This window comes from Hypomesus transpacificus, chromosome 9, assembly GCF_021917145.1.
Source record: "Hypomesus transpacificus isolate Combined female chromosome 9, fHypTra1, whole genome shotgun sequence".
NCBI classification, from domain to species: Eukaryota; Metazoa; Chordata; class Actinopteri; order Osmeriformes; family Osmeridae; genus Hypomesus; species Hypomesus transpacificus.
The window spans coordinates 13901999-13915770 of record NC_061068.1 but is presented as its reverse complement, the minus strand read 5'-3'; the positions used below and the strand labels follow the sequence as shown (position 1 = coordinate 13915770).

General features: G+C 45.9%; 1 protein-coding gene across 2 annotated transcripts; it reads right to left on the bottom strand.

Moving 5' to 3' along the window:
* Positions 1–6785: 6785 nt before the first annotated feature.
* On the bottom strand, positions 6786–11697 carry elf3 (E74-like factor 3 (ets domain transcription factor, epithelial-specific)). 2 transcript variants are annotated; one of them, XM_047025843.1, is made up of 9 exons: positions 11528–11697; positions 11081–11220; positions 9925–10155; positions 9648–9758; positions 9392–9496; positions 9191–9277; positions 8905–9012; positions 8236–8431; positions 6786–8049 (listed from the first exon to the last, which is right to left on the bottom strand). In XM_047025843.1, the coding sequence occupies exons 2-9, from the start codon at positions 11193–11195 to the stop codon at positions 7938–7940; spliced, it is 1065 nt and encodes a 354-aa protein (XP_046881799.1). In that variant the 5' UTR covers positions 11196–11220; positions 11528–11697; the 3' UTR covers positions 6786–7937. The 2 variants fall into 2 exon arrangements, with proteins under 2 accessions (XP_046881799.1, XP_046881798.1); XM_047025842.1 differs by having other exon boundaries at positions 11081–11256; positions 11528–11696.
* Positions 11698–13772: the final 2075 nt, after the last annotated feature.

Here is a 13772-nt window from a genome sequence, read left to right as displayed (position 1 = left end):
GTGGTAGCCCACCTAAATTGTATTGCTCTTGGCTGTCCAGTTAGTAGTAAACCTCAACCAAAGTACACACTGAGCCACTGCTCTGATTAAGTTACCAGATGTTGTATCAATGAATCAAAACATTGTCATTCGGATGGTGAACGGTGATTTTATTTTTTTGTTTCAAATCTTCCGGTTGAAGGGGGATAGGGGGTTATTGTAAAGCACACCACTTCAGTCATAAAAAAAAAATTAAGATAAGAAACGCCAGAGGAGATCTAAGGTACCGATCTCCAGGTCACATTACCGTTGCTAGGGTTTCTATAGGGTAGACCGAATCAATCACACATCAGACTGAGATGTCTGCTAATGTGTACCACAGCAGCTCACACAAACCAGACTTTTTCTCCACATTCTTAACTCCCACATCCAGATCATTACATTGACACATGCATTGAGATTTATGGATGAAACAACCTCACTTTAAAGTATCTTCGAGTGACATAAAGCTTCCATGTTTGGCTTGCTAGCTGACTTTCAATTACATGGAGCTTTGCCAATGGGTGTGTTGTTAAAACATTAAGGCCTAGATTCCAGGGAAACAGGAAGTCGGAAAGATGGATGGGCAAACATGGGCATGTCTAGGTTGGGTTGGCCTACTTGATATGCCCCAGCTTGAGTGTTTTATGATATTGGCCGCTAAAGCACCATATTGGAGACCTTGTGACACACTTCTAGGTTCTCAAACTAACAGTGGTTACAGTTTATTGAATCAAATGTAATGTCTTCTTTGAAGTTAAAAACTGAAAAACCCAAATGTTGGCTAAACCTGCATAAAGCACCAATACATCACAAGTCAGTCCCAGCCTGAGAATGTTGAGCCAAGATTGGTCTTGTGCTTGCCACCAAAACAACCATTTATGAATAAACATGAAGTACCTGCGCAGATGTTCAGCTAACATCGAGTTTCCTTGCAAACGTTCCTTGTGAACTTTGATACAGAAGGCTGTGAATGTGTTTACATTGTAGGTCACTGGGCCTTTGAGTTCATGGGACTGCACTGATTCCCGTCAGGCAGCAAGATAACGCTGGCCTGCTGGACCCAGAGGAGAGCTGTGGTCCAGATTCTTTGATCAGCCAGGTGTAATTATGTCAAATTTGTTTTTGGCGAGATAAGCCTTTATCACGTGTGGTTATAATCACAGGTGAGGTATTACAGTTTGATACTCACACGATAAGCCAGAAAACATATAAAAAAGATCTTTATGACTGATTCTCCCCCCATATGTGACTTATTTACACACACTGACCTAAATAAACAGGAGCGTGAAAGTACCACTCCTTTCAGCTTTGCCAGGTCAAATCACAGGTTTTACACAAGTGTGCCCACATCGCAGTTTCCAGGCACAAAAAATGATGTTCCAGGGCTACAATAACATGACAGTTACTTAAAAACAGGGTTGTTCAACAAAAACATCCTGATTACAGTCGCTAGCTAGGTTTGGATGATTTGAAAAAAGAAAAAATCAGCCTCGGAATGAGAATATACAACTATATTATCAATGCCACGTCCATAACATGTTAAACTGGGGCTGTCATCGACTGACTGATTTGGTCTCCACACACTGGAACCCCAGCACTAGGGCTTGGCGGAATGGCCTAAAGGCCGATTTATACTTCTGCTCCTCCTTTAACGGACAGATGCACGCACGGAGTCGGACGGAGTCGGACGGATTGGTTGAATTTATCCTACGGCTCTGCGTGCTGAAAGCAATTCACAGCCAGAACAGTAGATGGCGCTGCACTGCGATGCTAGCTAGGTTATAGAAAAGTCGGAGCAAATGTACAAATGAACCGTTTCATCAATAAAATAAGCACATTTTCAGCAACCACTGCCCATTTCTCACATTTTAATTCAGATGCTGATTTAGATGTACTGTTTAGCTGAAATAAGAGTTGTAAAAACTTACAACAATGGCGGTCAAAGGATTCTGTTCTCTTGTTGGTCACGGCAAACCCGCCCCCACCCCTGACGTAATATGGACCAATCATAGCCAAGGGGTATCCGTAAAAAGACGCAGGGACAGACGGATAGTCAGGAAAATAAAGAGGCGCACGCAGGGCTCTGCGAGGACACGCAGAGGGCGTTTCTTGACGGAGAGGGCGTTCCCCGTGTGCGTGTGCGTAAAAACGCGGAAGTATAAACCGGCCTTAAAATGTATATCACAGTATAATGTGAAGGTTATGGTACATATCACCATATAGCCTATTTGTTTTTCTTAAAATATCTAGTCCATGCGTTTCAATGGCACTCAAGGACACCGTACAGAGGTATAAAAAACATTAAAAGCAGCAAAAAAATTAAGAATACAGCAACATTAAAAACAACAGACAGAAGCACTGCAATTGACATGAAGTGGAATAGGCAGTTTTAAACAGATGTGTTTTGAGTTGTGATTTAAAATGGGGAAATTAATCGATATTTCCAATTTGGGGTGGAAATGAGCTCCAGAGACGGGGAGCAGAGCGGCTGAATGCTCTACTCCCCATGGTGGTGAGATAGGCAGAGGGGCTGAATGCTCTACTCCCCATGGTGGTGAGATAGGCAGAGGGGCTGAATGCTCTACTCCCCATGGTGGTGAGACGGGCAGAGGGGCTTACTGCTCTACTCCCCATGGTGGTGAGACGGACAGAGGGGCTGAATGCTCTACTCCCCATGGTGGTGAGACGGGCAGAGGGCCTGAATGCTCTACTCCCCATGGTGGTGAGACGGGCAGAGGGGCTGAATGCTCTACTCCCCATGGTGGTGAGACGGGCAGAGGGGCTGAATGCTCTACTCCCCATGGTGATGAGACGGACAGAGGGGCTGAATGCTCTACTCCCCATGGTAGTGAGACGGGCAGAGGGGACAGACAGGTGTATGGAGGAAGAGGATCTGAGGGAGCGGGAGGTAGTGGGACTCTGGAGGAGATTAGACGTGTAAGGGGGGTGAGGTGGTGGATGGCCTTGAATGTAAACAGGAGGATTTTGAATTGTATACGGGACTGAACCGGGAGCCAGTGGAGCTGTTGTAAGACAGGAGTGATGTGGTGGAGAGAGGGTGTTTGAGTTATGATGCGGGCTGGGTAGGTTAGGGTCAGGGCCATTGTATTAGTATCTTTACCGCATAATTGATTCAGTAACTTTTTTGTCTGATTTGTCAGATTTTATACATATTCAAATTTCCTTATAATAATAATGTGTACTAGTAAATGCTTTATCCAGAGCAAAAGACAGAGGGGGATTTGAACCTGCTTTCCCTCTATCAACAGTTGACTGGTCTACCACTGAAATATACCAATTCCTTAATTCATGAAATAATACAAGAGCTTGGTGGAAAGCTGCCACAGAACGGTGTCTGGTTTCACCTGACAGAAGCGTTGGGTGAGACACGCATGAGGCCTGAATACAGCCTGTTCCACCCAGGGAGCCGGAGGAGAGCAGGGGAGGCATTGCACGAGGTGCAGCTAGCTGCAGTTAGTCTCTGTTCTGACAAAAGCGAAAGTTAGTAGACGTGTTTAATCATCAACTTCATCTTGCTCTCTCGTTATCTATGTGTACAGTGGAAACGAACTAAGTTCATAACAATAAAAAGTTTGGCTCCGCCCCTGCCTCTCACTTTACTGGCAATGGACAGCACTGTTCCAGTAAGTTACGTGATGGAACGACATTCTGGCGTCCCGCCAAACACACCTGTTAGACAGGTATGTTGATTTAGCGGGCAGGTTTGGATACCCTTTGTCACCTCCACTAAGGTGTGGGTGTGACAAGCAGTCTTGTGGGTGTCTGTGAGTCGGTGTGTAGTAGTGTTGTGTGTGTCAAGAGTCTGTGTGTTTGAGTACTGTGTGTGTTTAAGCAGCGTTTGTGAGGTGTAATGTGAGTGTGCATCCGCAACAATGGTTTGTATTAACAAGCTGCTGATTACTAACTCCTAGGATGAAACCAAACTGTAGATGTATTAGGGAGTTGGGTCTCGTTTTAGTCTTGTCTTTGTTGATACTGTCACAGGGAGAAGATATAACACTAATCAGCTCTATGACTACTATGATTCCTGAATGGAACAATCATCTTAAATTAAACAATCAATATGTGTCAAAGAGACAGATTAGGGTTCTGATTAAGCCTTACATTAACATTTTCATAATTTAGCAGGCGTGTTTATCCAAAGTGACACACGTGTACTGTAGTGCACAGAGAAAGTACAGCAGAAAATCAACCATCAGAAGTGTGTAGTTCCAGAAGTTTTTTTTGTTCCAGGAACTCAGTCTGTTTTTACCTGGGACAATTAGCATACCTCACCTGCAATCTCACCAAGCAGGGTAAACTATACAGCTTTTCTCAATTGCGTACAATAGAAAACAGAAAAGAGACATTCTGTGTATACTGTATAGAAAGAGAACACGAGGCTGCATCCTGCTGGTTGGTTCTGTGTGGCCCCAGGACCCTGTCTTCCCAGGCCCCAGGACCCTGTCTTCCCAGGCCCCAGGACCAGAGTACAAATTATACAATGACAATTGGGGGGTCAGCTTCTTCTCCATACATGTATCGACCCCCCAACCTGTCGTTTTGACCTATTTTGGGGGGATCCAATTCTTAATCAGGGGGGTCACACACCCCCAATCCCCCCCATAATACGAACCCCTTCCCAGGACCCCGTCTTCCCAGGGCCATCCCTGATCAAGCAGTCAGTGATATGTGGGGTTGCTGGCTGAACAGAGACAGGTGATTTCCCCTTTCAGGAGTCGTTGGTGTGATTCTTAGTAGAAGCATTGTGGCAGCGTTTTCCATGTGAGCACAGGATTTTACCGATGAAGATTGTACCAAATGTTAAGCATTGTGTGTGACCTGAGAAATGTCACAACTATGGGCTCTGTTCTCTTGACAGGGCTTGAGGCATCTGTGTTCATATGGGGACAGGGACGAGTGACATTGCTTGGAGAGAAACCCTGTACTTCCCCCGTGGTATGTCTTCCTCAGGCATTTGCTCTGAGGTATGCATTTCACATGAGTGTGTGTGGGTGACTAACTGTTATGAACAATGTGTGTGTGTTTGTGTGTGTGGTAATCCCGGCGGTGAGTTCAAGTATGTGCATGTTTCATGCCAGCGAGAGGCATGGCTTGGCTGTGACTCTCTTGGCCTGTTTTCTGCCTGACGTGGTTTGGCAGGCCGAGCGGGAGGGAGGGGGTGTGAGATGAAACCTTCCGATAAAGGAAAAAAGTCCCGACAGTTAGATTCTGGATCTACCTGTAGCCCGAGCAGAAACCTGATTTCCCTGCTCACCGGTGTCCAATGTCAGGTGTGAGTCGAGACCCACACAGGTGCATCACGTCCTGTTGAGATGCCACAGCTCCTTCAACGCTGCCGCCTGACAATGGAAGCTTTACTGGGAGAGAAGGGTCACCACTTGGATGTCCAGTCCTTATATTGACATCCCTGTGACATGCGTGGCTTGGCTGTAAAGGGTGTATGGAACGCACACACACATCACACGCACACACACACACGCACACATCACGCTCTCCTGTTCTGTCTCTCTCTTGTCATGGTTTCACTGGAGTTTCACAACGACAACACGGAGCACAAAAGAGTTACGGCAGAACAGCCACTGCGACACCTACACAACCTTTGTGTGGCACTCAACAGCTTGTGTCTGATTGTGTCCACGTCCACACAGCAGCTACGCTCCGTTTGAAGCCCTCGTCAACCCTGTCACAGACGCACCTCCCGTCCTGCTCAAAGGGACACACTCGTCACACACACTCACACTCACACACACACACACACACACACATGCAGTGGCGCAGACGTGCACAACAGTAGAAGGAGATGAAAGAGAAAGGCAGTGAAAGTTCTTCCGTCATCCGTGAAGCCTTCAGGCGGGGACAATAAACAGACAAGTATCATTCCTAGTTTATCATCCACAGACTAACACGGCACACAATCTTACATATGGATTTCATATTTTGCGTTAAAATCCATTAAATCAATCCAAAGTAAGGTATTAACTGCCCTAAGTTCATTCACTCAGTAAACAATTTCTAAAGGAACTTTCCACTTGTTCACTAAAATGAATCTCTCTTACCTACACTTGAGGACACAGTCTAATGTCACGATACCCTAACCACACACAGATTTTAGATGTACAAGGTATTCATTCTATTGTTGCAAGCCGTATGGCTGTATTGTATTTTTATGAAATTGTTTGCAAAAGGTGAGGTGTTACAGAGTTGTAAAACATCGTACGTGACACAGTAAACAGACGTCAAACCGTCAACAGTAAAACTCTGATAAGCGCTCACATTGGTAAAACTGTCTGTCGGCTTAGTCATCGGTCAAACTTGCTGAACAAGTGGAAGCATAATGCGAAGTGTGCAAGGTACACTTTCCTTTCACAAACAAATTGGTCCTCATTCCTGACCTTGTGACCAGGAAGAGTTCCTGGGCCTTTTCACGGCAACTGTTACCAAACCGATTTTCTTATTTCAGATTTTTTATTTATTAAGAACCTTGGCTAACAAAAAAAAAGTAAGCTAATTTTCGTGGTAAATCCGCTTTGGGGGTTCTTGAAGAGCTGGCAAAATATGTTCTAAGTAAGACTACATCTACATGTAAAAGCCCTTGTGAAGTTGACTTTTGTCTGTGTGATTTCAGTAAGTAGCCATCAATAAATACCAACTTATTGTACCATTGTGTATGTGGGACAGACATACCAAAGTCTGGTAACTACTGTTTATATCTTCAGACATAGACAACAGAAATTCTAAAGTAATATTTATTAAATGTATTTATTTTCATAAAAAGGTTATACTGATAAACATACAAAACAATATGCCATACACTAAAGTAAAGATATTACACAGGATAGTCTGAGATTTAATTCTCATACACATAATATTAAGTGATCTAATGTGGCACAGATCAGCTAAATAGAGTAATGGGATCAGGGCCCGGTGATTTGTCATTCATACAACTTGTATTTAGGCTTCCTACGTCGGGCTGTAAACTATCCCAAGTATTTGAGCATGAATATCTTCAAATAAAATGCGAAAACTTCACTTTAAAACGGCAGTGAAAATATAACTCACTGAAAGCATACATGGTAATCTTGAGTTCATGTCACAAATAGCTGGATGTTTACTTTTACCTTCATATATGTACTCTGCTGTCCCTCCCCTCGCTCTATTTCACAAATTAACTTAATTCTACTTCATAACAAATAAAACATAAAAACAGAGGGTATTTATATGGTTGAACTCGTTATGGCTCCTTTACAAGGAAAACTCAAGACAAAACAATGTTTCGAAAAGTTGAGACTGTTAAGAGTTATTTTGACCATAAGTATGAACAGTATATTATACTCATTTTACAATGGAAATGAATATGTGCCCAGTGCTATCATTGTATTAGTACACATCAAGAATTCCCACATACCTAGGGGGCTGCTAAAGTTACAGATTAGGAGAGTTCCTCTCATACAATGTAAAGTACATAAAGAAAATGCAATCCTTTATGGATAAAACCCCAGAGTGAGTACAGATATAGACATGCCAACTCTTCCCGATACAGGGTCTGGGAAGGCTTCCTCACCGTAGCAACTCAAACTCCCAGGCCATTGCAACAATGAAAACAATAAAAGAAGATACCAGTCGCAACGTGACTGCAGTAAAAAAAAAGACACAACACTATACAACAACAATAATGGTTCATAAAACCTACTTGAGCCCAAAACAGTGGCTTACATTTTCTGCAACACCTCCTCCGAAAGAGAGAAGTTAGATTCTGTTTGATTTATGCAGGTAGAAAAGGGCATTCAATGAGTTGTTTTTGTATCCTAATGACTGCAGGACTTTAAAAAACGAGTATGTTTCATTGACGGCCCACCATTCTATACAAATGGCTTCTACCCACCGGTCACATCTCACATGCCCAGTCGAGTCTCCTCCAGCTTCCACCCACTGGAGTTCTTTCCAAACTTGTAGACCAGACGCCTTCCATCCACCCGCTCCAGGATCTCTCTCTTGTAGTAGTACCTATGTAAGAGAAGACAGGATTAGGAAACCACAGTTCTATAAACAATCTGAGCTTCGTTTGGTACGCTCGTGTTGCTAGACCTAGCCGTGGAAGGTTCTGCTTTGACCCTGAAGAGGAGTTCTAAGGCCAGACCGGCGTGACCCTAGCTGCTGATGTGTGGTCGGAGGCAGGGCACCTCTGCTCACCTCATGGCCCGGCTCAGCTTCTCGTAGGTCATGCTGCTGTTCTTCTTCTTCTGGCCCCACATCTGAGCCACGGCCTCCGACTTGATGAACTTGAAGACGCCGTCGCGCCGGTCCTCCCACTTCATGAGCCCCTGGTTCTGCTCGGGGTGGATCAGGATGTCCCGGATGAACTCCCACAGATGGGTCCCCCGGGGAGCTGAGGAAGACAGACGACAGCTCCGTCAGGTCAGGTGTATGGGACACCAGCACCAGGTGGACAATCGCATGACCGGGTATGAAGAAGTGAGAGGGGGTGTGTGTGCATGCTGGCAGGGTGTGTGTGTGCATGCTGGGAGGGTGTGTGTGTGCATGCTGGCAGGGTGTGTGTGTGCATGCTGGGAGGGTGTGTGTGTGTGTGGATATTAAACTGTGGGCTGCTAAAAACACCTGTGTGTTTTGGCCAGATGCAAAATTGATGCAAAGTATATAACTGATAGACTGTGTTCATGTGTACTATTACAGAACTCGATTGTTCGCAGTTCACCATGGGGTGTGAGGGGGAGCATTTTTACCAAAAGGACACCACTATTGTGTTTAGATATTGAGGATTGGAGGATTTGGTTCAGGCGTACACATCTACCTCATGAAAATGAAAAAAAATGGTGTTTTCTGAAGAGCTAAATCCCTTACCGTGCTTGCTCTTTTTGGAGTTGGTGTCAAAGAAGTGGTCCCTGGTGAGCTTGGGAGGCCTCCCCCTGCCTCTTTTCTTCACCTCACACTTCTCTATCTTGATGTGCTCTGGTAACAAAGCAGGACGAGACTTTAGAACAACGTTTTGAATTTCGGTCCTCAAAGTCATTTGAGTTCAGGTCCTCCAAGCCAAGAGCCTATTTCTAAATGTATTCACTATTATTTCAGAGTAGTAATATCATATTTCTACACACAAAGTCAAATCAAACCAGATGTGAATACTCACTCGCAAAGGCTGGATAGCAGAACTCTGGGTCAGAATCACTGCTCCTGGATTCAGGAGAGCTGGGGTGGAGGCTGCTGAATATCTCACCTGGCAGCAAGAAGGGAGCAGAAACATGTTCAAAAACGTCCGCCTGTTTGCTTCGACATATCGACACATGCATCGAGGAACAAAAGCTAGGGAGGGAGGAGGTAGAAGGCTGACCTGATGAGGAGCTACTGGACAGGCCTTCAGAGTCGTAGCCATCATCGCTACGAGGTGCCATGGTGTCGCTGGTGTCCAGGCCAGTCCAGGGGGTGTCTTCTCTGGCTGTAAAAGGCCCCAAAACATTAGCATTCATGTCTACAGTTTTGTATCTACGCGCAACACAGTGACTGTCTCGTTGTTGTTGGCACCATCTGTGTGTGTGCGTGTATATCTGTGTGTGTGTGTGTGTGTGTGTGTGTGTGTGTGTGTGTACCTTCGCCTATGGTCACGGAGTTGAGGAATGGGAATTCAGGGAAGTTGTCCAGGAAGATGTCCAGGAGTTGGCATGTCTCGCTCATCTCTGTGCCTGTGACTGTGAAGTGCTCTGTAACAGGAGACACAGTTTAAACAGTTAGACCAGCTCTGTAACAGGAGACACAGTTTAAACAGTTACACCAGGGGGGAAGGAGCCCTTATGGTGACCATCTTCACTCGGCACAACACGAGCCACACAAAACGAAAAGGGACTGAATGAGAAGGTGGGTACTTGCCATATTTGGACTTGAGCTCCTGGAGGCTGTGGATGAGCACCGACCCCAGCAGGGCGCCGAAGGTGTTGATCAGCTGGCCGTGCGTCAGCTGACACAGAGCCTGCCCGTCCATGTTGCAGCAGGACATGCTTATGGTGCTGCTGTCCAGCTTGCAGGCCTCCACGTTGAAGCTGATCCACTCCAGCACGTGTTGCTTGGTCCAGCTGTGGGGGTGGACCTCGTACCAGGGACCTGAGGGAGGAGGCAGGTGGAGGGAAGGTGAGAGGTGTGTATCCTGTGTGTGTGTGGGGGGGGGGGGGGGGGGGGGGGGGGGGGGGGGGGGGGGGGGGGGGGGGGAGTGTGAGCATATTTACGTTGACCTTGATTTGTATATGCGGGGGTATCTTTAAAATCAAAATGACTATTTATGCGTTGTAGAAACAACAACAAAACTCCCAAGTCAAAATCTCCTCACTGAAGTGTTGCATGCGTGCCTACATACATGCACACTGACAGAGGCTGTGACTGTGGCTTGTTCACCGTCGTTTGGTGTTGCCTGGCTGCAGACAAACCCAACTCCTCTCTCAATCAGCAACTTGTCAACTTAAACTGGTGAGCTGAAACTCTTCTGTCTGGTTACATGGTGGATTGACAAGAGTAAATACTAAGGATATGTGTTTCGAGGGATTGAGTGAGACAACATTCTTTTAACATGTGTCCCAGACTGGTTACACATTTTCTGGGTTAATGATTTAGCTAACAGTCTCTCAATAAGGTCAGAGGCAGATTCACTGTGGCTGTGTTACAGGGAAGGCAATATATTCCCTGATGAGGTTTTGCCTTGAATTTCTGCCAACAGGAAGTGGATTGTTGAAAAACACAGACACTGCTAAAACCGTCAGTTGAAGAAAACCTACCAAACGTCTTTAAAGACATCCGAATTCTTGTCTGCCACAAGTGCAACAAGTAAAAGTCTGAATGTAATTTCGAAAAACGAAGTAAAACTGAAAAATTAGCCTCTCTCTGCACAGAGACACCGAACCCGATTTAGCTTCTGCAGGTATGACAGCCTGTATGTTCCAAAAGCTTGAGTTGAAGACTACAGGAATATGGAAGACTGGTGAGAAACCATGAGAGTCCCTGGTATCTGAGCAGCGCAGACGGCTGTCCTACTCACTCATGAGGCCGCCGTACGGGGTGTGTGGCATCAGCGTGGGCTCCATGCAGGGGGGGAGGGAGTGCAGGGCCAGGCCCGGCTGCTGCACAAGGTCTGGGCTGCCACACGGGTACATGGTCAGGTTGGCGTGGGTCAGGACGCTGCTCAGATCACAGGAAGACGCCATGACGGACTCTCTGAGGAACCACAACACCAACACAAACATTGGATTTTTGGACAAACAATTTGGACAATTGGACAAACATTGGAAACGTTTACGGCCCCAGGGGATCAGGTCAATTGAATCGCTGTGCTTAATTCACATTGTGCAATGTTGCATGGTTGAGTAATTTCATGATACATTTCCACATTTTGTCAGCAGAAAAAATAATCACAGTCAATATGATTATGAATGATCTCCTTTGACATCTCTGGTGCCTGTCTCCCCTGGGCAGCATTCACACCTACCTGATTCAGAGATGTAGACTTGTTCAGTGGTAAAGTCCTCTCAGTGTGTGTGAGTCCCTGATCCACGTCCTGGTAGTGTCCTCACACTGTCTCTCTCTGTCCTCACACTGTCTCTCTCTGTTCCTTCTCTCGCTTTAATCTGTGTCTCTGCATAGATGCACCTGTTGCGCACCTGTGGGAGTTTTATACCTCTAAAAGAGGGCTGTGGGCGGGCCGATGGGAGGGCCCAGGTGTCGTCTGGGACAGGGGAATTCCACACGAGCGATGAGGCATAGGCCACGCCTCCCTCTCCCTCCCTACCTTCACCCCCTCAGGCTGTTATCATTTTTCTTGAGAAAAGCAATATGCTTGCCAATTGTTATCACTCCCCTTTACACACACACACACCATTCCGCAACGCCCGCCTCATGTCTCCAAGACGAAGGTTGTGTGGACGGCTGGTGACAGAGAGGAAACAGAGAACTGTCAGTAGGGATGTGTAGAAGCAAGAGAGGGCTGTTGAAAGGGGAGGAATAAGAGTTGTTCGTGTAAACAACATATTTTTGCCAAGACAGGAGGCAGAAATCAAACTTTAGTCACACATTTAGTCAATACTCATCCGAGTACAGTTGACCTATTTTGAGTTGCCAATTGAGATGTAATGAAGTAATCATTAATGAAGCTTTCTAGCCTGGAAATAAGTCAAAACAGTTCCAACCTCCCCCCCACCCCTCCTCCCCACACACGCACAACTAGACAAACACACAACCAGACACTCACCATCAGACACACACAGCCAAACACACGCACAACCAGAAAAACACACACACAACCAGACACACACACATACATAACCAGACACGCACACACACAGCCAGACACACTTCACCCAACACCCACTCGCCCCCCCCCCCCCCCCCCCCCCCCCCTAAACACACACACAGCCAGACACACTTCACCCAAACACCCCCTCGCCCCCCCCCCTAAAAACACACACAGCCAGACACACCCATACAAACAGACATGCACACACACATACACACTCACATAAACAAACACACACACCCCCACTAACAGAAACACACACAACCCCCCCCCCCCCCCTTCTCTCCGTAAGGGATGAAGTCATGTGTGTGCCTCCCAGTGTTTACTGTTGACCCTGGACCTGCCGCTCTCACACCCCTCTCTGCTCTCCTTATCTGGGGTTTCACTCCAGCTGGCCCCTACTCAGCACCCTGACTCCATGGTGACGCCGTGCCACCATCAGAGCAAGCCCTTCGCTCACAGTCATACGGATGACAATGATGTGGTCTGATAACTGTTTGGTGGCAGATTTTCCAGTGAAAAGGGGTGTTGGCCTAAACAAACCAGATCGTTGTGCCAGGGTGTGTTTACTGCCCCAGCGGGGTATCCACTGAGCTGGTCATGCAGGTCTAGTTTATCATGCAAGACATGAACAAAACTTGGTATTACTTAACAAATAAAGTAGGCGATGGTCTTACCAAGAAATACTTCATGAAGATATTGCTTTAACCTCAAATCTAACCTTGCTTTTGAATCAGACTGGTCATGGTAGATTATGTGCTTTGAGGTAACACTTCATTTGAGTTTAAGTGAAAGTGCTGTGTGTGTGTAGACATGTCGAAACTACGCCTGGCTCCTCACGCTGACCCGAAACTGAGAGACAGAACCAAACCCTTTAACTGTATTCTCTATGGTTCCTTGGACGTCTGTAATTAAGGAGACGATATAGCACTTTGCAATGGGCTTAACTCCTCCATTGTGTTGAAGAGGTTGGTCAAGGAGTAGTGTTGCGCTTGCCGCAGTCTCGCATGAAAGAAGAATGTGAATGTTGTTAGAAGTTTCGCCCTCTAAAGGTGAACAGACACACTGCAGTTGTTGTGCTAAAATGCATTGTTTTTCTGTGAAAGGCTGTTTTGTCTGCAAAAATATTGGCAACTTTAATTATTTCAGCTCTAAATTCAATAGTTTTTAGCTGGAATACCTTTCAAACAATGAACAAATTATTTCTTTCAAGGTAGAGGGAGGGGACCCATTATCGGCCAAGAAAATTTGCTGCAACAACAAAAGGATGTAACTCACCGATATGTATGCACCTCATACTGCATATATACCAAATTACAGCCTCTTACTTTGTTATTTAAATATGCCAACACGCTCTCAAACCATATGTGCAGTATTTGTCGTGCGTCGCGTCACACTTGACATTTCTCTTTTGAAAGTGGTTGGACGGCCGATAATAGGT